The following is a 26,208-nucleotide window of genomic DNA, read 5'->3' as shown; positions in this document are numbered from 1 at the left end:
GCATAAGTTGTTGGTGCACATAGGTGAGCCTAGTTGTTGTAGGTTTTGTGCTTGACAAATTAACCGCTAGGTTTATTCCGCATTTGTTCAAGCCTAAACCGTAATTATTTTAAAGCGCCTATTCACCCCCCCCTCTAGGCGACATCCTCGATCTTTCAATTGGTATCAGAGCCTCGTCTCTCTTTATTAGGCTTTACCGCCTAGAGAGTAAAGATGTCGACTAGGGGATTAGGATTCTCTGACACTCTTAGTTTCGATGGCACAAATTTTGATGTTTGGGTAATTCGCATGCTTAATCTCTTTAGGGTCATGGACCCAAATTTAGAGCGAATTGTAGATATGGGTTTTTCTCCTCCAAAGGATCCCCAAAGATTATCTTTAGAGGATGAGAAAAACTCTTATCTCAATGCTCAAGCTTCTAATGTGCTTTTCGATGCTTTGAGCAATGTAGTTATATTTCAACTCATGCCGTTCCGAGATGCTCATGAGTTGTGGACGAAGCTTCAAGATAAATATGGTGTGTCCAAGATTTGTGGGGATGATTGTTCTCCCTCCACCTCCGGTCGTATAGTCTTCTCAACTTCTTCTACTTCACCTACATGTGGTTTGCCACAAGGTAATGACATGGTGAGTAGTGTTGGTCATTGCAATGATGATAGTATGCTTATTGTGGATGATCCTTCATCACTATATTATTGCAATGCTCCTTCTTTGGGCTTTAACACTTCGAGCACTCCAAATGTTTCACATGCTTGTGTTGATAGTCCTTGCATATCATGTAGAAATTGCTTGACTAAATCTCATGATGATATGCTTGCTATGTCTTGTTGCCATGATAAAAATGCATCTATTTCCTCGAATTGTTGTGCTAACAATGTAGAGGAAACCGAACACTCCATGGAACAAGATGTGGTGTTTAATGGTGCCTCAAGGGATCCTACATCATCATCTATTGCTTTTTGCCTTATGGCTAAGGCGTCAAAGGTATCTCCTACTTTGTACCCCAATATGTCTCTTGATGATGATGTTGATGCTAATGATGATGAGGATAATGATGAAGAGAATGATAATGTTGCCTCCTTAAAAACTAAGGGGGAAATGATTTTTAAAGCTCTTCATAAAAATAAAATTGCTCGTTCCAACTTCATGGAAATAATGTCCATTGCCATTGATGGCAAGAAATACATTGAGGAGTTGGAATCTCATCTAGAGGAGCATGAGGCCACCATTGATAAAATGGAAGGTCATGGGCGTGATTACGCTAATGAGATTGCGGACCTCTCTCAAGCTCTTGAACTTGAACAAACCACCAAGGAATCTCTTGAGGAGACTTTTGCTCTAGAATTGTCTAGAGTGAAGGAATCTACTGATAGAGCTCTTAAGGTGGCCAATGTTTTTGAAACTAAAAATGCTAAGCTTGAAGTTGCTCATGCTAGACTCCTTGAGGATTTTGAGCACCTCGAAAATGGCTCAAGGGTCATCAAGGGTGAGCTCATCAAACTCACCGAGTCTCATGCTCAACTTGAAGCTTCTTATTTAAAAGAGCTTGCCAAGTTGCCTTCTCCTCTTGTTGTTAATGATGATGCTTGTGCTACTAATTCTATTACTTGTGAAGCATCCATTTTGAAGGAGAATGTTGAGCTACGGGCTCAACTTGAGGTGCTATCTTGCAATTATGGGAAATTGGAAGAAAGTCATGAAAAGCTCTCAAGCTCTCATGATGATCTTCTAGTATCCCATAGTGTGCTAAAGATAGCTCATGAGGCCATGATTGCTAAGGTAACATCTAGTGAGCCTCATGTGGATACTAGCACTACTTCTAGTCAAAATAGTATATTGCCATGTGCTAGTCCTTGTAATTCATCTACTCACAATGTTGGTACATCTTGTGATGAATTGCTTTCCTTGCCTTGTTGCTCTAACGATGAAGCTTATACTTCCTCTAGTACTTGTGTTGAGACTAACCATGTAGAGGAAATCAAAGAGCTCAAGGCCCAAGTCACTTCTTTGAAGAAAGACTTGGAAAAGTGTCATGAAGGGAAATCCACACTCAACAATATCTTGAGTGTGCAAAAATCCCCCAATGACAAAGGTGGACTTGGATTCAACTCCAATAAGAAGAAGAAGTCCAACATGAACAAAAAGAAGGGCCAAGAACAAGTCAAGAATTCGGCCAAGATTGTTTGCTTCAAGTGCAAAGTAGAAGGGCATCATGTTAGATCTTGCCCATTGAAGAAGAAGGCCATTAGTGTCAAGCAACAAGGGAAGAGGGCACAAGTTCAATCTCATGCTCAACATCAAGTTGAAGAAAGGCCTCTTCCCAAGAAGACTCAAGTTAATGCTTCTCAAATTGAGAAATCAAGTGAGAAGAAAGTGAAGAGTAGACGTTGCTACTTATGTCGTGAGAAAGGTCACGTCGCTTCTTCATGCACTAGTGGTAACTTATCCAACCCAATTATTATTGATGATATCTATTCTCTTGGTAAGGATAAGGTTGGCAATGTGTTTGCCAAGTTTGTTGGTACTCAAAGTGGTGTCAAGCAAAGAACCATTTGGGTAGCCAAACCTATTGTGACTAACCTCTTAGGACCCAACTTGGTTGGGGACCAACAAGCTCAAACTTGATCAATAGGTGTTGTTGGAGGGCATTGGAGACTTGGCTACATTATGAAGAATTAAGGGGACTTCATCACTCTTATTGTCTCAAGCCAAGTCAATTGGATCATCAAGTTTATATCTTATATCCAATGTGCCTCCTTGCGGTAACTTGTACTTAAATTGTTTACATTGAAAGTTACTTGCCCCTTTGCATGTTTTGGTTTTGTTCCTTGCATGTGTTTGTATATGATGTGTCTCCAAATTACCGTTGTGTATGTTGGTTTGCACATCATGTACTTGTGTGTTGTTCGTTGAGCCTTAGTGCATCTTGTTTATTTCTTAGTTGGCTCTTGTGAGAGATTAATGGAATATCCATTATGGGGGAGTGGTGTGCTTTGTGCACCTCACAATCCTATAAATGTGTGCACATGAGTAATACCATCTAGTAATGATATTTCAAGATTATCTAGTCGCTAGGTGGTATATCTCTCATGGGAAATTCAAATTCTAAAAATTCCATTGATTATCTCGTGTTGGATCCTCTTATTGCCTCTTGTTAAGTTTTCTTCATTGGTATCACATTATGGGGGAGTAATATGCTATGGATATTACTAGCCTAGAAAATGTGTACATTTGAGATGTTGTCACCTAGTGTTGATATTGTAGATTATCTTGTTCCTAGGTGGCATGTTAGCTCTACAAGTTGCAATTTGCTTGTGTGTGGTGTGAAGATGATGTTGGATATCCTTGCTATCTACCACCGGGAATTCTTTCCATCTACTTCTTGTCTTTCGACAATTGGTAGTCATTTATGTGTGGTAGAATTTATTGATCATCTTTACATTGGCTTTTGTTTTACTTGCCTTTTCTCTTGCCAAGGTTTGTGTCAACTCCCGTTGTCTTCCATACCACTTGTGGATCTTGTTTATTTCTTGTTCTTGTCTAGTGTTTTCTAGATATAGTGAAAGCAGTGATCCCACCTTGTGCATTTTGTATTCAAATACAAATCCTATATAATGCACAACTCGTGGGGGAGCTATTCTTTTTCTTACACTCTTCTTGTGATCCTTATCAAGTGTGTTTTGGTGGAAGGCAAGCCATTTCTTTTTGGTACTTTGTGCCATCATGAAACTTTGTTGAGAGCTTGGTATGTTTGGAACCATCCTCTCTTTGGGAGTTTGACATCTTTAATTTAGTGTGTATCAATGGATATCTCATTCCTTGATGTATCTTTAATGATATCTTCCAAGTGATGATTTCTCCATTTGGTATCCTTTTCACTTGGCATTTCTTTGTCTTTTGGTTTCGGGTTTTGAAAGTCTTGAGCATGCATGTTTACTTCATGTATTTCATTTGGCATGCTTTCTTTCTTTGACTCAATATATAGGGGAAACTCCACCTAGTCTCAATTTGGATGAGATGTGCATGAAATTCATTTTCATATCTATATGCACATATTTATGTGGAGTTTGTCCTATGTATTGGTGTTTCTAACTATTTGGTCCCGATGAGTTTGGGTACCGTTTAGTTTGTGTTGTTCTTCTAGGAACATTTGGAGATGCATTGGATGCTCGGCTCACTCACAAGGAAGGTGTTGTCACCATGTGCATATTGGAGTCAAGCTAGGATGATCAATGAACTACTATCTACCTTCAATTGGTATCTACTACATCCTTCCAATGATATCTCGGTAACAAGTATCTATTCATGCTTTCCCTTCTTGCATTCAACCTTGTGTAGGTTGTATCTTGGCATGATATTCATTTCATATCTTGTGATACTTGTTTCCTTTCTCAAAGCATCCCAACGATGATCTCTTGTTGCTAGTTGTGATGTCTTTGATGGATGTGTGTTAGGAATTCATTTATATACAATAAGACCATATCTAGCCAAGTGCTATGCTTTCAAGCAAATATCTTATTGGTATATTTATGACTTCCTTGTGGATATCTTGTTCCTTCGTGTTGTAACTATTTCGAGTGTACATCCTTCTTTGTAGATATATATCATCATGAATTCGTCTACCTAGAACCTTATACACTTGAGAGAAATTACATCTCTAGTTGATATCCTCTCTTTCACGTCCACCCTGTCTTTCTTATGTTATTTCTTTGGTGGCTCCGTGAAAGCTTTTGCCTTGAGTGCATGTTCTCTATCGTTGCATCTTGTTGCACTCGTGTGTGGTGAAGATTTTTTTCTTCATGCTTATCTCTACGAGGCTTTTGCCATCTTATTTGGTATCCCTCGTCTTTATGAGGCTTTCATCTTCTATCTTCACCATGGGTTGTCACAAGCATAGGTTCTTTATATGCTTATTAGTGACCTTGTGAACCCGTTTGCTAGTTGTGTGTGGGAATGACATGCCTTGCACCGTGTATCTCATTCTTTCAAGACTATTTTGATGCGTAATGCTCATCCGTACATTAGTCTTCTCTAGTGCATTGCCTTGACTCACACACATCATTTTGGTTGAGCCTATTCTTAAGTTGCCTCTTTTACTCGTTGCTCAACCATGTGCTTGTTGCAAGTGCTAGGCTTTGTTTCCTATATTCTCACTTGCACTGGATGTAAGTTTCTATTGATTTTGGGGGAGCTTTGATCCTATTTTGTGCACTTTGTATCCAAATACAAATATTCTTATGTGTGCACAAATCATGGGGAGCTTCTCTAGCTTATTTAGAACACTCCTTTGCTCATATCATAATATCCTTCATTCTTGTGGCTCATAGGATCTTTGGTCTAGTTGGTTCAATTGATATCATTTGATTTCTTGCTTCAATTGGTATCTTTTGATTGCTCGATTGCTTGTTTCTCTCTTTGTTATGTCTTTGTGGCATATCATTCTTTTGCAATCTTGGGCCTCAATATAGTTTGTCTTCCTCCAAGTATTTACCATTGGATATGTGTATTGCATTCCACTCTATTTTGAGAAATACACAATTTATGGAGGAACACTCTTTATATTGGCCTTCTTAGATTTTCGCCCATTTTGGCAATCGATGCCAATGGGGGAGAAGTTTCAGAGAGTTTTGTGGAGAAGTCTAGAGAGTTATCTCTTCTTGCTTTGTTTTTGTTCCTTAGCATTTGCATCTCATTCGCATGCACTATTAGTTGTTGCATTGCATGGTGATGCATAATTCCTTATATAAACTCTCTTGAAAGTGATTGTCATCAATTACCAAAATGGGGGAGATTGAAAGAACATGCGGTGCCCCCATGTTTGGTTTTGGTAATTGATGACAATCTCTATGGACTAATGGTTGTCTTGAGTTGTATTTGAAGGATTTGTCCATAGGTTTTTCTTGAAGTCCATGTGTTGGTTTCAAGGAGTTTTTGAGTTGACCAAGGTGCTATTAAGGAATTATCCAAAGATTGGTCATGCGAGTGTTGAGCTTATTGCAAGCATGTCTTGAAGAAGAAGGTTGTGTGATCATTCATGTTTACCTTCAAGACATCATCCAAATGAAGAGAGTTGCAAAGATTCAAGGTTGATCAAGACTAAGTCAAGAGTGAATCAAGTTGATCAACTCACAAAGCGTAGAAGATGTACCGAGAGGGATCAAGTGATCCCATGGTATGGTAAGCATTGTCCATTACACTTCTTGTACTAACCCATGGTCTATGTGAGAGTTGTATGTGGGGTTAGGTACGTATCCATGGGCTTGCGTCAAGAGGAAGATATCATACAACCCATGGAAAGGATGACATCAAGTGGTGATCGTCATCAAGATTGCCGTGTGCAAGTTCAAGTGGAGCATCACGAAGAGATCAAGTGCTTGAATCTTGCCATCCATTGTGGTGTCAATGGACTTGTGAAGATGTGCCGAAGAGTGGCTCACCCATAGTGAACTATGGGGGAGCAATCATCTAGTCTTCATCGAGCCAACGCAATCAAGAAAGGTGGTCCAACTTGAGGGAGTCAAGATCGTCTTCATCTAGCTCAAGTGGACCATGTGCAAGGCAAAGGTTTTCCCTTGATAGGTTTTCTATTTTACCGGTCTTGTGGTGGTAGTTGGGAGACCGAGTTATAGGATCGTTTGACGTACTATCAAGGGGGCTCTCAAGTTGGTAGCTTGATTGTATCGTCAGTAGAGAGCTCAAACCATTGCATCCTTGCATCATGTTTCTTGGTTCTTGTTTGGTTATCTTTGTGAGTCTTAGAGCTTATGGTCATCTTGATGACAAGCTTGAGTTCATCGAAAACGGAGTTCGCATGCGTCTTCTATGATGTTTTCGGTGTTGGAGGTTTTACCGGTCTTATCCGATGAAGGGTTCTCACCATTTTCTTATGGGACTTTTCTTATTTGCTTATTCTTGATATTTCTATCAATATTGTGTTAGCTCATGTCGTTAGCTTTCCAGCAAACTTGGTTTCGTTGAATTCGGAGTCCGTTTGCAAAAGTTGTGGCTGTTTTGGTAAAGGCTGCAGCGGTACTACCGCGACTAGAGCAGATGTAATTTTTTACTACCGCTCTAGAGCGGTACTACCGTGGCTCCTAAGCGGTAGTACCGCCCCGGACCAAAATCTCGTGTTTTCTCTCTCGTTTGGGCTGTTTTGGCCGTGCTAAGCGGTAGTACCGCTCCTCCAAGCGGTAGTACCGCTTGTGCACGACCTGAGCACATAACGGTTGGATTCAGGAGGTCCTATAAAAGGGGGTCTTCTTCCCCAATGAACCTAATCTTTGGAGCTCGTGTTCTTCCCCCATTGTTGACCTTCTTCGAGCTTGCTAACTCTCAATCCCTCCATGGATTCTTGCTAATTTTTGAGGGAAAAGAGAGAGAAGATCTAGATCCACATTTCCACCAATCACTTTCTCCTCTATGTGAGGGGAACCCCTTGGATCTAGTTTTTGGAGTTCTTGGTGTTCTCCTTCTTGTTCTTCCTCTCATTTTCCTCCCTAGCATTAGTTGCTTCGGTGGGATTTGAGAGAGAAGGACTTGGGCACTCCGTGTGCCCTTGCCATTGCATTTGGTGCATCGGTTTGAGTTCTCCATGGTGATACATGGAAGTTACAAGTTGAGAAGCTTATTACTCTTGGGTGCTTGGTGCCCTTGAGCTTGTTCCTCTTGGGTGCTTGGGCGCCCTAGACGGTTAGTGGTGTTCGGAGCTCAATCATTGTGGTGTAAAGCTCCGGGCAAGCGTCGGGGTCTCCAATTAGGTTGTGGAGATCGCCCCGAGCAATTTGACGGGTACCGGTGACCGCCCCCAAGGGTTGCCAAAGTGTACGGGTTCGGTGACCGCCCCCAAGGGTCGCCATTTATACGGGTTCGGTAACCGCCCTCAAGGGTCCCTTAGTGGAATCACGGCATCTTGCATTGTGCGAGGGCGTGAGGAGATTACGGTGGCCCTAGTGGCTTCTTGGGGAGCATTGTGCCTCCACACCGCTTCAAACGGAGATTAGCATCCGCAAGGGTGTGAACTTCGGGATACATCATCGTCTCCGCGTGCCTCGGTTATCTCTTACCCGAGCCCCTTTACTTATGCACTTTACTTTGTGATAGCCATATTGTTCTTTGTCATATATCTTGCTATCACATAGTTGCTTATCTTGCTTAGCATAAGTTGTTGGTGCACATAGGTGAGCCTAGTTGTTGTAGGTTTTGTGCTTGACAAATTAACCGCTAGGTTTATTCCGCATTTGTTCAAGCCTAAACCGTAATTATTTTAAAGCGCCTATTCACCCCCCCTAGGCGACATCCTCGATCTTTCAGCCGGACACGACTCTCGTGTTCAAAATCTTCTATGGAGTATTCGGAGAAGGAACCCGCCTTGCAATGCCGAAGACAATCTGCGCGCCGGACTCATCGTCATTGAAGCCTGGTTCAGGGGCTACAGAGGGAGCCCTGGATTAGGGGGTATTCGGATAGCCAGACTATATACTTTGGTCGGACTGTTGGACTATGAAGATACAAGATTGAAGACTTCGTCCCGTGTTCGGATGGGACTCTCCTTTGCGTGGAAGGAAAGCTTGGCAATTCGGATATGTAGATCTCCTTCTCTGTAACCGACTCTGTGTAACCCTAGCCCCCTCCGATGTCTATAGAAACCAGAGGGTTTAGTCCGTAGGACAACAACAATCATATCATAGGCTAGCTTCTAGGGTTTAGCCTCTACGATCTCGTGGTAGATCAACTCTTGTAATACTCATATCATCAAGATCAACCAAGCAGGAAGTAGGGTATTACCTCCATTGAGAGGGCCCAAACCTGGGTAAACATCGTGTCCCCCGCCTCCTGTTACCATTAGCCTTAGACGCACAGTTCGGGACCCCCTACCCGAGATCCGCCGGTTTTGACACCGACAGGGGGCAGAGAAGGTGAAAACGAACGGGTGAATGGAGTTGGTGTTTTTTACTGGACACGGGGGTAGTTAGAACATGGATAGTGCTGGCATGGGCATAATGGGCCACACCATAGAAAACGGGAGCCCACATGAAATAAATTCAGAAAACATCTATGGCGTTGAAGAAAAATATTACGCCAGTGGTATGATCGTATCAATGGCGTACGAAATAAGCGTACGCCAGCACTATTTGAAAAAAATAGTGCTGGCGTTGCTGTGAAATGGCGCGTCACCAACATAAGTTGTGACTAGCACTTTTTCCACTAGTGAGAGTAGTAAAGTGTTCTCTAGGGTTCTGAAGTCACTACTATTAATATGAACTATCATATCTCTAATTCACTTTTCATACGCATAAGTGGGTGGAGTCGGGTATATAACATGTTCTACTCTCTCGTAGACTTCATGCCACATATGCCACTATCGTAGATTCCCCACGCTGGTTCTCACTACGATAATTAAGTGTTTCCCTGTGGACGCGGCTTCATAGGGGTTCTCTATTAATCCCCTATCAATTGCAAAGGCGAGGAATTGAGACTTTTACTGTCACCTCTAAATACCTCATCATCCTAGCCCTTACAACGATAGTAATACACTTCATGGTAATAAGGCATTAGTGTGACTGAGTGCTCCTATCAACATTCACAAAGGCTAATAACTTGAATCATGAACATAAGATATTGGATCGCATCAAGTATCATATAGAATTCATCCATATCATCAAAAACTAGTACAAATACTCAAACATGTGACCCGCTAACATAAAGGTTAGGGTCAAGTTACAAGCCGACGTTGAGATGGTGAAGGGAGAAGGCATGGCGGTGATGGAGACGACAGCGTCATTGACGGTGATGGTGGGGATGGTGCCGATGATGGTGGTGGTGGTGCAAGCATTGTCGAAGATGAGGGTGGCACCGGCGTGGTGGAGATGCACCGGCTCGAAGGCCAGTGCTCGTGGTGGAGCCTCCTCCTCTTCTCTTGGACTTGTCCCTTCCTCTATGGTGGTGGAGCAGTAGTGGAGTTGATCTTGGATGATGGCGACTTGTGTATGATGAAGATGAGACGGCGATGACCAGGGTCGAAGGTGCATATATAGGACACCTCCTCACTCTCCTCCGTTGATGAGATGCATCCAAAGGCTCAAGATAATCCAAATCTTCTCCCAAATCCTCACTTATCAGCCAAGGATCATGTGGGATCAAATGCAGATGAAATCGGTTAAGAATCTTGTCTAAAATGGCAAATTTATAGTATGATTTCTTGTGGTACGACCATTGGTACGACCACGCGCGGTCGTACCACACACCATCTTGTGCTCTGGACTCTTCGATATTTTGGTCGTCATTTATTCATACGGACTCCGATTTTGACATTCTTGGACTGGTTGGATTAACGATAGCGACACCGACGCGTGAGTGCTATTAGAGGTTGATTTTGAGCACTTAAAAATACACTTTTTCCACCCTCTGAAATGCGTATGGTACTAGAAGTCCTGTGTATTGAACCCGTCTTTGGCCCTTTCATTGTATTGATCCTAAGTTGCTCCAAAACACCTTTAAACACAAGAAAACAAAGGAAACTAGTAAAAACCAAATAAAAACACTAATATGCAATGCTCATAATGGAAAGTGTAAAAATAGATAATCATGCATAATGATGCATATCTGGTTCACTGGGACATGATATATGTAGAGAACATGCAATAAATGAGCTAAAAATGCATAAAATATAGAGCCATCAGTGCACAACCAGGGGCACCCGTGTGGCATGGCCGCGTGCCCCCCTGGGCACCGCCTTACTCCCATTTGTTTGCCTATAAATCTCATAAGTCGAGAAACCATCGATACCATTTTTCCTGATTTTTACGCAATCGCAATTTTATGTTCAATGGCGACCTATTTCGGCGCCTTCCTAGAGGGGAATCCATCATCAGAGTCATCTTCATCAACCTTGTTGCCTCCATAACCATGTGTGAGTAGTTTCTTTAGGACCTTTGGGTCCATAGCAGTAGTTAGGTGGCATTCTCTTTCCCTTATGATTCAATACAAAGTTCTCGTGAGCTGCCTCACATGATTGAGATCAATATGATGTAATTGGTGGTTGTGTTTGTTGGGATATGATGAATTGCTACTTTATGATAAGACTGTTCATTGAATTATATTTTTTTTGAAGTTTCTCTATTGTATTATTAAATAGCTATGTATGCTTTTCGATCTATTTGTCATCTCTTGCCAAGACTGATAGGTAGTTTTTCAGAGGAAGTGATGCATATTAGTGGGTTCGATCTTGTGATGAATTTGATCTCAATGACAATAAGGGATCGAACACGTATTGTATAGTTGGCACTAAGGATAAAACAATAGTTTCTTTGTCATGCTTAGATGACAGTTTTACTATCTACATTATGTCATCATGCTTATTGCAATGCTCTGTTTGTTATGAACTTAATACTTTGAGATGCATGTTGCATAACAGTCTTGAGGTGGAGTATTAGACGTAGATATAGTTGGATAAAGGTCTATATATCATAGACATAATCCCTATAAAATATTATACCACAAATGATCATTGTCATAAATATAAATATTGCAATTTAATCATTGTCCAACTGCAATTTTTCACCCACACCACACTTATCTGCTTCGAGAGATGCTTCTAGTAAACCTATGGCCCGGGGGTCTATTTTCCACAAATGAAAACATCTATAATATATTATTCTTTGTTGTACCATTTTATTTTATTTTATTTTATCCATCTACCAATTCCTATCATATTGTGAAATTTACCCTTGCAACCAGCAAGAAACTTGACAACCTTCTTAAAACATTGAGGGCCAAGAGTGTGTTGTATTTTGTGTGCAGGTACATGTGACTTTGTTTACTAGAATAACTCATATTGGTTCAATAAATCTTGGTTCTCAAATTGATGGAAATACTTATTGTTAGGTTACTTTACACTTACATCTAGGGGTTACCCAACCACTTTTACGAGATAACAACCAGCATGACACAACATGACCTGACCCACACTTAAACGTGCCTCACCTCAAGGCCCAACAACAAACATGCGGTAAACATGCCGACCCGGCCTAACGCGCGTGCCACCAACTAACGTGTTTTTGGGCCAATTTGGGTTGTTTTGAGGCATTTGGACTGCTTTTTGGGCCAATATGCGCACACACACACACACACACACACACACACACACACACATATATATATATATATCAGATTTTTTCTTTTAAAAAAGGATAGAAATAAATAAATGGGCCATGAAGTGGCGGCACGCAGGCCTCACTCAAGAGACCGAGCACGGCCCCATGCATGTAACGGACGAGGCATGGTATGTTTAGCCACATGCCAGGCCACACACATCATGGGCCAAACACGCGTGCTAACACGCCGGCCTCTGAGATTCAGCCCATCTAGCCAGCTATAGTCCCGACAACATTCAATGTGGTGATGGGCCAGCGGGCGGAAAATAGTCGAGCCTTCGCCGAAGGGTAGGCACAAATGGGCCGCCCACTCCTTCCATTGTTGATTGTTTCCAGTTTTTTTTTCATAAATTCAATTTTTTAAAAAGAATTTAAAATTTCAAAAAAGTAATTTAAAATTACAAATACAATCAATTTTAAAAAATGTTCATGTTTTTAAAAAATGTTCACTTTTTTAAAATTTGCTCACAGCTTGAAAAATTATCCAGAATTCAAAACTTGTTCACAATTTCAAGAAATGTTCAAACTTTTTGTTCATGTTTTATTATGTGTTCACATTTTTCAATTGTGTTCACTTTTTCAAATAGACTAAAAAACGACGTCAGGTTTTTTTCGGGTGAGAGTAGACTAAAAAACCAAGGAGGTAAACATAAAAAGTAGCTTCGTTGTTAAAGTGGGCCTGCCCATTTGTGTAGGCTTCAACGAAGGCACTCTGACACACACGAGCATCAACCAAAGATGGCCTAATGGCCCGGTCTAGGCGTGCTGGTCCGATGGCCCGCATGCCATACCCGTGTTGGCGAGGCCCGACACATTTCTAATCAGGTTGTGCTAGCATGTGGCCGGTCTAGGGCTTTCCTTAGGCCGCGAGGCTGGGCACGAGTGCCGACACTATACGACCCATTTACTGTAAAAAAACAATAGTATTTTTTATATATTAGCCCCTCAAAACAGCCCAGATAGACCCAAAACAACTCAAAATCAGGTGGGCTAGTGGGCTAAACATACCGGTGGGCCAGTCCATTTCCTTCCCAGCCCATCTGACCAGCCGGCCGGCCGTATCTCACTGCCGCCGCGCCGACCGGAGCAGCACCCGCAAAAGACACCCAAATCGTCCGCCGCGGCCCGCAGGCGCTGGTGGCCGCATCTCCCCCGTCCGGCGCCTCCCGGCTGGTAACTCGCTCACTCCACCACCTGCAAGAATCATTTCTCATGCCCTATTAGCAAGCAGAGACGCCGCACTCGCTCTCCCGCCGCCTTTTCCCGAGCATCGTGTTTACCCTTCTGCCCCCCTTTTGCCAATTCCGGATGCGGAACCTGCGGCTGCGCTCCGGACGGCGTCGAGCGGGTCGGCGCTCCCATCCGGTCGTGGATGGATGCCGGCAGCGACCGTGGAGGTTGCTGTCGAGGAATCAGGGTGTCGTGTCGATCTCTAGGCTCCCCTTGGCGTAGTGCGGAGCTTTCCGTCGCTTGCCTAGTTGGCCCCCTTCATGGATGTCGCCATGAAGGAATAGGTTCTTACGTGACATTGAATCAATCAAGGCAAGAGGCGAGATGGCTTAAAACCGCGTGATCTTTATTTTCTACTACTGGAATGAAAATGATAGCGCACACTTACATGGTATTTCATTTAACTTCGAGTGTTGGGTTCTATCTTTCACACAATATATATGTATGCAGAGGAAGTCGATTGCTTGTGGTTCTGGTGTTTAATGTCATGTATTTCCTGAGTCTCATTGCTGCCAGGTGTTAGAGCTCTGGTTGTGCATCAACTGAACTAGGGAAATATTTAATTAGTTTAGTGATCTCATGGTTGGATTGGTGATCTCAGACCACAGTCTGGCCTCAAAACTTATTTTAGATGTGTTAGAACCAACGGTGGATGTGCATTGTTAGGTTACTTTTAAGTTACTATCAACGCAGAAAATAAATAAACAGAAATATACAGGTTCTTCAGTTTCTGTGTGGATTTTGAGTGTGAGGGAATAATGAGGCAAATCTACGTACACGTAGGCAAGAAGCCGAGAACAGATACCAACTAAGCTGTCAAAAGTAATGAATCATACATGCAAAACAAAACCAAGAAAGCATCTCCTTTTGGAGGACCAATGGACCATAGATATGATAAAGACATAAACATGCTTTTGGAGGTACTGCCACAAATCTAGTTCATGCTGAGCTACACGTATGCTAGATTTAGACTATGGAATTTGCATACATCGATGCTATAAAGGGATTTCTGATGGCTTGGTTGCATAAGCCATAGAGCATGGATAGCCTCGATACGTGGAAGCAGATATATGTGATGTGCAGAAATATCTGAATTTTACCCTGGTGCTTCATGTTTGCTCATTCTACTGCAAAAGGACATCAGAGTGAAAACTCAAATTCTGTAGGAAACGATAAGAGTATGAGAAGTTTCTTTCCTTCGAAATGCTTAAAACTGCATATTGCTTTGTGTAGAGACCTCTACTGCACCTGCCTGTCTATATGCTGGATAAAACATCGGAGTGGCATGTTTTGTCTGTTTGACTCTAAGCTATCAGTACACCAACATGATGTATATGGTAACCCAACATAAAAAACAAAGAGTGATAGAACCATCAGTTATAATTTTTTCTTATAGGTAAGGGCATGCATAACATGGAGGATAGGTAGGGCACTAGCCACCTAAATTTATGCTTTCTCAGAAGACCTGATGTGTATGTCTTTGGGCCATATTTAGTTGTAAATGTATTGTTAAAACTAACTTTTTAATGACCTTTGCCATAGTATCATGTGAGAGCACAATCCTCGATGTGGTTTTACAGAAAGAGGGCGGTGCCTATTGAGGTATTTGATAGCAGAACTGCGATATAGTTTGGTTGCTTGTTAGAAATGCCGTGAGCATGGTGAACATTGGTCTTGTAGACAGAAAAATATTGCCACAAGAATGTTCACTAGACAAAGGGAAAGGGATGTCTCTGTAGGGATGGATAGTGAGATTGTGCTTTGGTATCTTCCTGGACCCACCTTGGCAGTCAGAATGAGGGATTTGCAAAAAAGGATAGATAAGGAATTTATCCCTCTGTATATGCAACCATCATTCAGGGACAGTACTGACTGTGTAGCTTGCAGGTAGAAAATATTTGTGTCCATTTACTCTCATGGGAATGATCAATCCAGAACGTGCTTTTTCCTGAGTTGTTCCCTGTATAGGCTTTTTGGTTATTTCAATTTCTTTTATCCATGCCAGATACTATTATCAAGTTGTGATGCTGACTGGGGCTGAAGAGCAATCATAGGATCAATCATTGAATGAATCTATTTTACTCCTTTTGCGGAACAAATGTTTGTTTTGCCACGTGGTCCAGTGTGCTGAGATCCTTTTTCTATCACAATTGGAAGGAACTATTGCAATTTGTTTCTTTGTCCAACTTTTCTTTCGCTGAGGCTCAAAGTAAGCATTTCGTGGATCTGTTCTAATTCTCCATCGTTCTCTCAGATTTTATCACAAGAACATGTTTGAACTTTGAGGGGCATGAAAAGATATCTTGTTCTATCTTCCTTCCTTTGTCCGATAACAGTGCGACCTATGACAATTTGTCGCATACAGATTTTTTCCTGAAATCTCAGGACAACTTTACACATAAAGGTCACAGTATCCTACTGTTATTACCACAAATCAGTTAACCATTAGCTGAACAAGATACCGATGTAAGTTAATCATATTTTCTTTTTTTTAGGTGAATGAATCGTTTTTTTGAGTTAGGTTGCTTGCCCCACAGGTATTAGTTGAACACCAGTTCGATGTTAATAGACACAGAATGAGAACACTGCTTGGTTTACCCTTGATTTCTTCTTCGACTGTGCTTTTTATATATGAGTTGGTACCTATAGGGAAAGTTGCCATCTACAGGCTTATCTCAGGTTGTGTGGTAGGCTACTATAGGTGTTAGCAAATGAAAGCTTAAAGTGTTGTTTATGTTGTAACTCCTGTGGTTTAACAAATTATAGGAACAGTAGCTTAACTGAATTGTAATCTCAGGCCTGATTAATTTCCTTTTGAACTAGTTCTTTTTTCATCTGATAATGGAACAAAACATATTGCACTTGGGACTTCTCCACTTGTTGAAATGTGTGTATGTATTCTCTGACTTCTGGGCAATCAATCATGAGAAATTTTTGCATTTGAGGCTGTAAATTCGTTTGAAGTTCACCCTAATCAAACTGTATTTACTGCATGTAGAGGGGCACTAAAACAATATACGATATCTCGCTTTAGGTGTGGCCATGCCATGTTACTCTACAAACAAACGGTGCTTCCAGCTAACATTCTGTTTGGGTGGTGTTTGCTGGTAGATAGCCCATGTTCCTTGAAATTGGATATTGCTCTCCATTGCTTTGAACTGTCGTAGTGATTAACCAATCTGGAGTGGTTCAAACCTCCAATGGTTTCCTCACACTTGTTTTACTTGAACCACTGTATATCTTAGAAGAGCTAGAGCATACGGGAATCCGCATATATTCAAGTCGCTCTCCAAAATGTGGATAGCTTTTGTACACCGTGGCAATCAAATCACCTATGCATGCAAGATGCTAACCTTTGCTATCCAGAGGTTAGAATATCTGCACTTCACTTATGTTTGGTGGGCAAATAGTAACAGCCTCCACGGCTATATATATGCATCCAAGGTTCAACTTTTCTATATCCGTCGCTCCTACAAGTTATATGTGCATTGTGAAGCTTGCTCTAACCTGTACGAACTTCACTTTGCCACTTATTCACTCGTTCATTCATATAAATGGATTATTCTAATTTGAGGCGACAAGCTGCTTCTTTGAAGAAGGGCCTCTTTGATCAGGTATGTAGTCAACTCTCAACTCTTTGCTATTTTCTCATATATCTTAAGTTTGCTCAGGGCACTTTCAACCATGCATGGCTTATGTTTATTCAGGAGACCTCCCATTTGTTACCCCATTGTCAGTAGTCTACTTGTTTTTCATGTTTTTCTTTGATAAATCACATGCTGATTTAGAAACAAACATTTTTATGACAGGGTCACCTTGATGAGCAGTTTCGTCAGGTGGAAGACTTGCAGGATGAAGCTAGTCCTAATTTTGTGGAAGAAGTTGTGGTGGTGTTCTTCAAAGATTCTGGCAGGCTAATATCAAACCTTGAGCAAGCTCTGTAAGTACCAAGTATAGGAATAAGAGCTCCCTTTAGTGAATGAAAAAGAAATATAGTTAGACCATGCAAGTGGTAATGTTAGACATGAAATCACTGCAGGGAGAAGTACCCCAGAGATTTCAGCAGGTGGGATGCATACATGCAGCAACTGAAAGGCAGCTGTTCCAGGTAGTTCCACAATTTCTACTAGATATCTTTGTTCACTTGCTTATGATGCATGTAGTGCGGAAGATTCAACTCATAGGCCTTTAGCTTCATTGCTCCGCATACTAAGAGAACCAGCGCACTTTTAGTTTAACTAAGCACGTAGGGAAGCTGATGCACCCTTTTTGGAACCATTTTTTATTCCTTCAAATGACACATAACAGTAATTGTCTCTGATTCTCCAGCTTAAGCATTCTTGGTTTGTGTAAAATACATCCGTCGAATGCCTTTCTACTGAAACCCCATACCGCTATATTATAAGGGAGAAACTCATATTGCTATGTTTGGATAATTGACTGCTAAATGTGCATGTGGTTGGCGTTGCCAACTAAAAGCTCAGTGTGCAGCTACCAACATTTCTCAAAATCTCAAGTTTCCGAGTTCATTTTGCATGATACAAGAAATCATGTGCCTAAACAGTTTTTTTAGTAAGAAAATATTTGATCTATCATTGACATTTGACAACTTGGTGCAGCATCGGTGCTTCTAGGATGAAGAATGAATGCATGTCATTCAGGGATAACTGTGGGCAACGAAATGTTGAAGGGTCTGTCTCTCACCCCACTCCATGTCGATGCATCAGTTCTTCGTGGACTTTATCACTAAAGTCTTTCAGAATATATCTTCACTTGAAAAAAAGAAGAACTCCACACCGCTTTGTCGTCATTATAAAACCAAAACGCGCCATGAGTTCGCTGTAAAGCCGTCATATGGTGAAAACAGCCGTTACTCACACGTGTGCTTTATTTTGGTATGCAGTTGCATGGGGTCTCTCCAGAAACTGAAGAGGGAGCATGCCATCCTGAGGCAGAAACTAGAATCCTATTTCCAGGTAACCCTTGAGGCACCGCCGTGTCAGTCTTGGTGTCATGACAGTTGGATCATTTCCATCAATTTGCTTACTGATGTATGTATGGTTACCATGCAGCTGCTGCGACAAGCTGGTCCTGCTGGAGCGGCCACTAGACCTGCCATGTAAATACTGGAGAGCTTTTGGCGTTGGCAAGGCGCACTAATTATGGAGCAAGTACTCCGGAAATACTAATCCCAGCCTCTGCATCATATCTTGCTGGTCTTGCTGGGAGTAGGCGCAACTCTGCCGCCGGTACAGCAAATCAATAATACTGGATATGATATTCCTACTTAGATATGACGATACTCGTTTATAAAAGGAAATAAGGAGAGATGAGAGGCATGCAAGTAAATACGAGAGTGAAAGATGGAATCGGATTTGCTTGTTTCTAATAAAGATGCTGTTTATCGAGCTATTTGCTCTCAGCAAACTTTCTTCCTGGTTATTTGTGGCGGATATGCCGTGTTTATTTGTTATTATCAGAAATAATGCCTGAGCACCCAACAAACCGCACAGCGGTTGACTTGTGTTGGATCAATTATATATGCTCATCACGATGTGGATGCTGAGGTCAGTATTGGTGACTGGTGGTGAATGATGCGTATAGGGCCTCACACACACAGTACGTTTCAGCCTGTCAACCATAGTTTAAAAAATCGAACCGTAGTTGTCGGTTCAGGTTTTTACCCGTCGGACCGTGGTTCATTGATTCGATTGTTGGTTTTTTAAGCAATAAAATAATATATATTGAGTAATATATGTGCTAATGTAGTGAAACAATGATCAAATAAATTATTTTCATGTAGTGGACAACAAAGTAGCACAACCGACTCGGCTATTGGGCCGTGGGCAGACCCCGCGTACTGCTCACACGTCTTGAGATTGAATTCCACTTCTCCTAATTTCTATTAAAAAATTCCTGGTTTTTCCCGGTTCGATGGCCCCGTTTTTCTTTGGTTTTTCAAAAAACCGGGCAGTCTGATTGCAGGACGGTCTTATTAGCTTAAAAAACCGTTGAGACCACCGGTTTTGGGTTTTTTCGGTTCGACCGCCGGTCCGGTCCGGTTTTTAAAACTATACTGTCAACCTGGTTTCTTAGTACGGCGGGAAAAAAAAAGTTGGTTTCTGAGTATGAACTAGTATGTCGATGTAGATACAGTACGTTTCAGCAAGATAAATATCTAAGAAATTGAATGTAGTGTATCCGGACATAGGGGGCACCATTGAATACCACTTTGCGTATAGACGAGTACTAGCAGCGTGTTTGGTACCCCTAAATATAAGCCTTTTTAAAGATTTCAATACGGACTATATACAAAGCAAAATAAGTGAATCTACACTCTAAAATATGTCTATATACATCCGTAAGTGGTTTGTATTGAAATCTCTAAAAAAAACTTATATTTAGAAACGGAATGAGTAGTTTAAGGGAAAGGGAATGTGAGTTTATAAGGGCAGCTTGTGGGGGATTAGGCTTGAGAAGTGGACTATTAGTCCTAGTCTCATGTTTGGTGCTTGTTGGGAATTACTTGTAGGAATTTAACAAAAAGAACAATTTCCTCTCTTTGGAGTCAAAGTAACAGAAGATGCTGATGACAGATTTGTTTAGGTACAAAAGTGAACCAGCCCTTGTTTGGCGCAACGAACAATCTTTTTGTTTCTTTGCTAATTCTCATTCCTCGGCTGAATTACCAGCCCTCCCCTGGAAGAGATTAAGGGGAGTTCGCCCGTCAACTCCTCTTCCCTTTCCTTTCTCAATTCCAAGTCTCATAGAAGCGCCCACCAGAGCAGTTCTGTATTGCTCTTCCTGGGCGACGCTACGACGGTTTTCTCCCTATGAACACAGGTGAGTCTACATCTTAGTTTGTACATAGAAGTAGGGGTTCGTCTAGTAGCCCCAATTTGGCGAGGATGGCGTTGCGTCGAATAAGTTGGCTTCGGTCTTTCTCTCACCAAGACAACATTCTCCACGACAACGTCGAAGAGCCGATGGCCTTGTCTGCTTGCCGTTTGCTCAAAGCGACGAGCTTTAGGTCCCTTGTGTTTGCTTGTTGTTTGTATATGTGGCACAAACAAAGAGGAGAAGATGGTATTCCTGGAGCACGGTTACAGGAGCGTTAGCAGTGGCTCCGGTGTTCTCCATGGCGGCAACAGATCCGGATCGAGGACGACGTGGGGAATTTCCTCCATTGACATGCTACATCGACAAGCGCCTTTTTGTAGACCCGACCATCGACCCACAACACCTTTTTGGCTATGGTGTTGGCTTGGATCATGGGATGCTAGAGATCTAACACTTCTTCCGCCAAGCATCACGACGGCACCTGTGGTCGATGTCTGGTTCTGTTTTGGTTGTTTGCAAGAACTCTTAAGAACTTGTTTGTAATATCCTTCTTGGATTTATTTCAGCAAAGTTTCCCGGACATATGTCATATCTATGTATCTGTAGTAGATTCCGCATCTGTATGTAATTATACTCTGTTTATTGGTTAGCATAAGTGTGCAGTTTCAGGAAAAAAAATCCTAGTCAGTCCTAGTCTCATACACTTTCAATTCGCATTCCCTGGTCCAACTTCCCCCGAACCAAATAGGTTGGAGGAGATGTATGTTGATCAACCCAGTCTACAGTGCGTCGTTTGATAGTCTTTATTGCATGTAGGTAAAATGACCGGTGCACCTCCATTGTAAATCAGGCCATTCCATATTTTTTTTGAGATGCAGGCCATTCCATTTCAATCCATCTAAGCCTCAAGTAGTACTCCTTCTCTCACGTGTGTGTGTGTGTGTGTGTGCGCGCATATTCAGTGCAGAAGCAAGTGAGCTACGCTCTTGCTAGTACGTGTGTGTGTGCTGCTTAAGTGAGTGTCTTACTACTGTAGTTCATTCCTGAGGATACTAGCTAGCCAAGACTAGTTTGGGCTAACAATTGGCATCAGAGCCCCGGGTTACAGTAGCCATGGCTGGTGTACAAGGAAAGCAGCAGCGCACCACCTCGGATGGTTCCAAGTCGCGGCCATCACAGGACGGCTCCCAGTCGCCGCCTCCGGAGGAGCAGCGAGGGCGCAGCCGGTCCAGGCACGGCCATCGCCGTGAGGTCGTGGTTAGGGAGATCGTGCGCGAGACCGCAATCAGCTGTAACGTGCCCATCACCTTCCCGATGCTCACGCGCTTGAACTACAGTGAGTGGGCGTTGATCATGGAGTGCAACCTCCATGCGGCGAGCCTACGGGTTCCCATGGAGGACGACCTGGTTGAGAGAAAGGAGGACAGGAAAGCCGTGGCGGCACTTATGCACGCCACGCCGCCGGAGATGCACGACATGCTCGCAGCGAAGGCAAGCGCCAAGGAGGCGTGGGAAGCCATCCGTGCCCAGCGCCTCGGCAGGAACCGCATGCGCGAGGTGAACGCGTAGAAGCTGCGAGCGGACTTTGAGAACATCGCCTTCAAGGAGGGTGAGGGAGTCCTGGATTAGGGGGTGTCCGGACAGCCGGACTATATACTTTGGCCGGACTATTGGACTATGAAGATACAAGATTGAAGACTTCGTCCCGTGTCAGGATGGGACTCTCCTTTGCGTGGAAGGCAAGCTTGGCGATTCGGATGTGTAGATCTCCTTCTCTGTAACCGACTCTGTGTAACCCTAGCCCCCTCCGGTGTCTATATAAACCGGAGGGTTTAGTCCGTAGGACAAGAACAATCATAATCATAGGCTAGCTTCTAGGGTTTAGCCTCTACGATCTCGTGGTAGATCAATTCTTGTAATACTCATATCATTCAGATCAATCAAGCAGGAAGTAGGGTATTACCTCCATCGAGAGGGCCCGAACCTGGGTAAACATCGTGTCCCCAGCCTCCTGTTACCATTAGCCTTAGACGCACAGTTCGGTACCCCCTACCCGAGATCCGCCGGTTTTGACACCGACATTGGTGCTTTCATTGAGAGTTCCACTGTGTCGTCGTGATAAGGCTTGATAGCTCCTTCAATCATCTTCAACGACGCAGTCCAAGGGGAGGTTTTCCCCCCGGACAGATCTTCGTATTCGGCGGCTTCGCACTGCGGGCCAATTCGCTTGGCCATCTGGAGCAGATCGACAGCTACGCCCCTGGCCACCAGGTCAGGTTTGGAAACCTAAACTACACTGCCAATGTCAGCGGAGACTTGATCTTCAGCGGATTCGAGCCCGTGTCAGGTGTGTCGGACAGTCCCGACGAGCATGACCTAGATTTGCCATTAGACAGTACTCGGGTGATCGCGCCTGCGGCTGCCCCGGGAAACAATCCGGAGCAGACGGTTCCATCCGAGGACGGGTGGATGGACCCCGCCACGGAGGTAGCACACTCATCGGCCTTGGAGCCGAACACACCTCCCACCTCATATGAGGTCGGTACTATCGGACCCCCGGACTCGTTTCCGGCAGCAGGATCCGAACCGCGTACGCCCGTGCCTATCGAATCTGACTGGGCACCGGTCATGGAGTTCACCCCCGCGGATATCTTTCAGCACTCGCCCTTGGGCGACGTGCTAAACTCATTAAGGTCTCTCTCTTTGTCAGGAGACTCTTGGCCGAACTATGTCCGGCTCGAGTGGGAAGCGGACGACGAAGAAATTCGTTCCCCACCCACCACCCACTTAATAGCCACTGTCGATGACTTAACCGACACGTTGGATTTCGACTCCGAAGACATCGATGGTACTTACAGCGATGCAGGAGAAGATCAGGAACCACCGTCCACAGGGCGCTGGACTGCCACCTCATCATATGATATATATATGGTGGACACGCCAAAAGAAGGCGATGGCGAGGACACAACAAAGGATAAACCCCTCGATAAGCCACCAAAGTGACGCCGTAGGCGCCGCTCTAAATCTAGCCAGAATAAAAACAGCACAAGAAAGAACAACACCCCGGTCGACTTCAATGGAAACGACGACCCCATGGACCCAGCGATGGACCAGGATGAGCCAGGGGACGATGAACATAGTCCGGAGCCGATGTCAGACGACGCCGATCCCGGGGGTAAAATTCAGCAACCTGTCTCTAGAGAAGAGAACAGTCCGGACGATGACGCATTCATCATCCCGAAAAAACACTTGGAACAAGAGAACCTCCATCGAAGGCTTATTGCCACGGCGAGGAGCTTGAAGAAGAAGAAGCAAAGGCTCAAAGCCGCACAGGATAAGCTCAACCACAGATGGAACAAAGTGCTTGACAATGAAGACAAATATGGCGATAACTGCCACACAAAGAGCTACCCAAAGCGCAAGCTACTGCCCGAATTCCACGATGAGGCCATAGAACCCATCCCGTCAAAAAACAATACGACCAATCAGCCGGACCGACCACCCCGTGGCCGCGACAGAACGACTACTGATGCCGCACACAAGTCAACACACAATCTACGCGAGCTCCTGGACAAAAAAGCTAGTGTAGCCAGGTCCATCTTTGGATCTAGAAAACATGCCGCGATGCGGGATCATGGCCACCAAAATGATCGTACCGATGGAATACCAGCTCGGAATCAACACCAAACACAACAACCGTCGACAGCATGCCATGACACATCCAAATACAGGGGTGCTGCGCACCCCATGTGCTTCACCGATGAGGTGCTGGATCATGAATTTCCAGAGGGATTTAAACCATAAATATAGAGGCATACGACGGAACGACAGACCCTGGGGTCTAGATTGAGGACTTTATCCTCCATATCCACATGGCTCGCGGAGATGATCTCCACGCCATTAAATACCTGCCCCTTAAGTTAAAAGGATCAGCTCGACATTGGTTGAAAAGCCTCCGCGAAAACTCCATTGGAAGTTGGGAGGAACTTGACGATGCTTTTAGGGCCAATTTTCAAGGGACCTATGTCCAATCTCCGGATGTAGACGACTTAAGTCACATAATTCAACAACCCGGAGAGTCAGCCTGAAAACTTTGGAACATATTTCTTACTAAGAAGAATCAAATAGTCGACTGTCTGGATGCCAAAGCCTTGGCGACTTTCAAGCATAGTATCCGAGACAAATGGCTTGCCAGACACCTCGGCCAAGAAAAGCCGAGGACAATGGCAGCCCTTACAAGCCTTATGACCCGCTTTTGCGCGAGCGAAGACAGTTGGTTGGCCCGTAGCAGCACCAGCGACCCGGGCACATCCGAAGTTAGGGATGGCAACGGGAAGCCGCAACGCAATAAAAACAAGCGTCGAAACAATGAAGACAACCCAGATAATACGACGGTCAACGCTGGATTCAGGGGCTCTCGACCTGGTCAACGGAAGAAGCCATTTAAAGGCATTGAGATGGACCGTCCAGCCTAAATAAGATTCTAGACAAGTTATGTCAGATTCACGACACCCCCGAAAAACCTACAAACCACACCCACAGAGAGTGCTGGGTTTTCAAGCAGGCCGGCAAGCTAAATGCCGAACACAAGGGGAAGGAGACGCCAAGTGAAGACGAGGATGAGCCCCGCCAGCCGAATACTGGGGGACAGAAAAAAATTCCCACTAGCAGTCAAAACAGTGAATATGATATACGCAACTCACATTCCAAAGAGAAGGCGCAAACGCGCACTCCGAGACATATACGTTGCAAAACCCGTTGCCCCCAAATACAATCCTTGGTCGGCCTGCTCGATCACCTTTGATCGCAGGGATCATCCGACTAGTATCCGGCACGGAGGATCGACTGCCTTAGTGCTCGACCCAGTCATCGAGGGATACCATCTCACAAGAGTCCTCATGGACGGCGACAGTGGTCTTAACCTGATATAGCAGGACACTGTCCGCAAAATGGGGATAGACCCGTCAAGAATCAGCCAAAGTAATACAACCTTTAAAGGAGTAATACCAGGTGTCGAGGCCCGCTGCACGGGCTCTCTAATACTAGAGGTTGTATCCGGTTCTCCCGACAACTTTAGAAGCGAAGAACTAATCTTCGACATTGCTCCATTCCGAAGCGGCTATCACGCACTACTTGGGAGAACGGCCTTTGCTCGTTTTGACGCAGTACCGCACTATGCCTATCTCAAACTTAAGATGCCCGATCCACGTGGCATCATTACAGTTAGCGGAAATAGTGAGCGCTCCCTACGTGCAGAAGAATACGTGGCGGCTCTAGCAGCCGAACACTAAAATGCCCCTCCAACCAGAATTGGTCGTCAGGACCACGGACACGGTTAGATGAGTCTGGCGCCCATAGGTGGTGCTAGGGGCTGCTCACAAGCAAAAGCTTACAGTTCAGCTTGACCCTATTAATATAATAAATTGTATTCTCATGGTTAACCACCTCTTTGCACGAGTTTTTTCACCGAGGTTTCTCCTTTTTATAGATGATCATCGTGCTACACCCTTCCAGAATACGGCACAACGGAGATAAAGGCGCAGACGTGCAACAGGGCCCCGCTCAAAGGTTTCTCTTTAGATTAAGACCCCGCGTAAACCTTTTTACTATCTCTTGTTGCTTCATACCCTCTGGACATTTACTAGAAAGGGATACTGGCATTCTTGACATTTCGTCATGCCAGATTTTTGCATGTATCTGGAAACATAGGGCCCATTATCGAGGGCGTTACTCAGCCCAGTATATGTCATAAAGTCCGAATACCTTAGGGAGTGTTCGGCGTCGCGAGTTTGGCCTTATATACATCAGCTCCGAATCATGTCTTTGGTCCAATGTTGGGTTTGCCCGGCTCCCATGTTTTGCTACCTTACGTTCCGCTCCATCAGCTAAGGCGGCACCGGGAGAACTACTGCGATTGTGCCCTGGTTCATGTGGGTGAGCACCTCAGTAGAGAAAGCCGAAAATGGACTGTCATGATAAAGCGAGA

At 43.8% G+C, this 26,208-nt stretch overlaps 1 protein-coding gene across 2 annotated transcripts; it reads left to right on the top strand.

Annotated features, from left to right (window-relative positions):
- The first annotated feature begins 13,230 nt into the window (after nt 1–13,230).
- On the top strand, nt 13,231–18,878 carry LOC123070635 (pseudo histidine-containing phosphotransfer protein 5). Of its 2 annotated transcripts, none has more exons than XM_044493916.1 (6): nt 13,231–17,114; nt 17,192–17,322; nt 17,422–17,490; nt 18,002–18,073; nt 18,286–18,358; nt 18,455–18,878. In XM_044493916.1, exons 1-6 carry the CDS (start codon nt 17,067–17,069, stop codon nt 18,503–18,505), a joined length of 444 nt encoding a protein of 147 aa, XP_044349851.1. In that variant the 5' UTR covers nt 13,231–17,066; the 3' UTR covers nt 18,506–18,878. The 2 variants fall into 2 exon arrangements, with proteins under 2 accessions (XP_044349851.1, XP_044349850.1); XM_044493915.1 differs by having other exon boundaries at nt 13,232–16,996.
- The last annotated feature ends 7,330 nt before the right edge of the window (nt 18,879–26,208 follow it).

Source organism: Triticum aestivum, chromosome 3B, assembly GCF_018294505.1.
Source record: "Triticum aestivum cultivar Chinese Spring chromosome 3B, IWGSC CS RefSeq v2.1, whole genome shotgun sequence".
Lineage (NCBI taxonomy): Eukaryota > Viridiplantae > Streptophyta > Magnoliopsida > Poales > Poaceae > Triticum > Triticum aestivum.
The sequence above is the reverse complement of the archived record's forward strand: the minus strand, read 5'-3'. Positions and strand labels throughout refer to the sequence as shown.

Bases quoted from the DNA above. Each gene is read 5' to 3' on its own strand.
- LOC123070635 (XM_044493915.1), top strand. From the start codon at position 16,937: ATGGATTATTCTAATTTGAGGCGACAAGCTGCTTCTTTGAAGAAGGGC. The intron at 17,323-17,421 runs GTAAGTACCAAG...AAATCACTGCAG, and splicing joins TCAAACCTTGAGCAAGCTCT to GGAGAAGTACCCCAGAGATT. The intron at 18,074-18,285 runs GTCTGTCTCTCA...TTTGGTATGCAG, and splicing joins GGGCAACGAAATGTTGAAGG to TTGCATGGGGTCTCTCCAGA.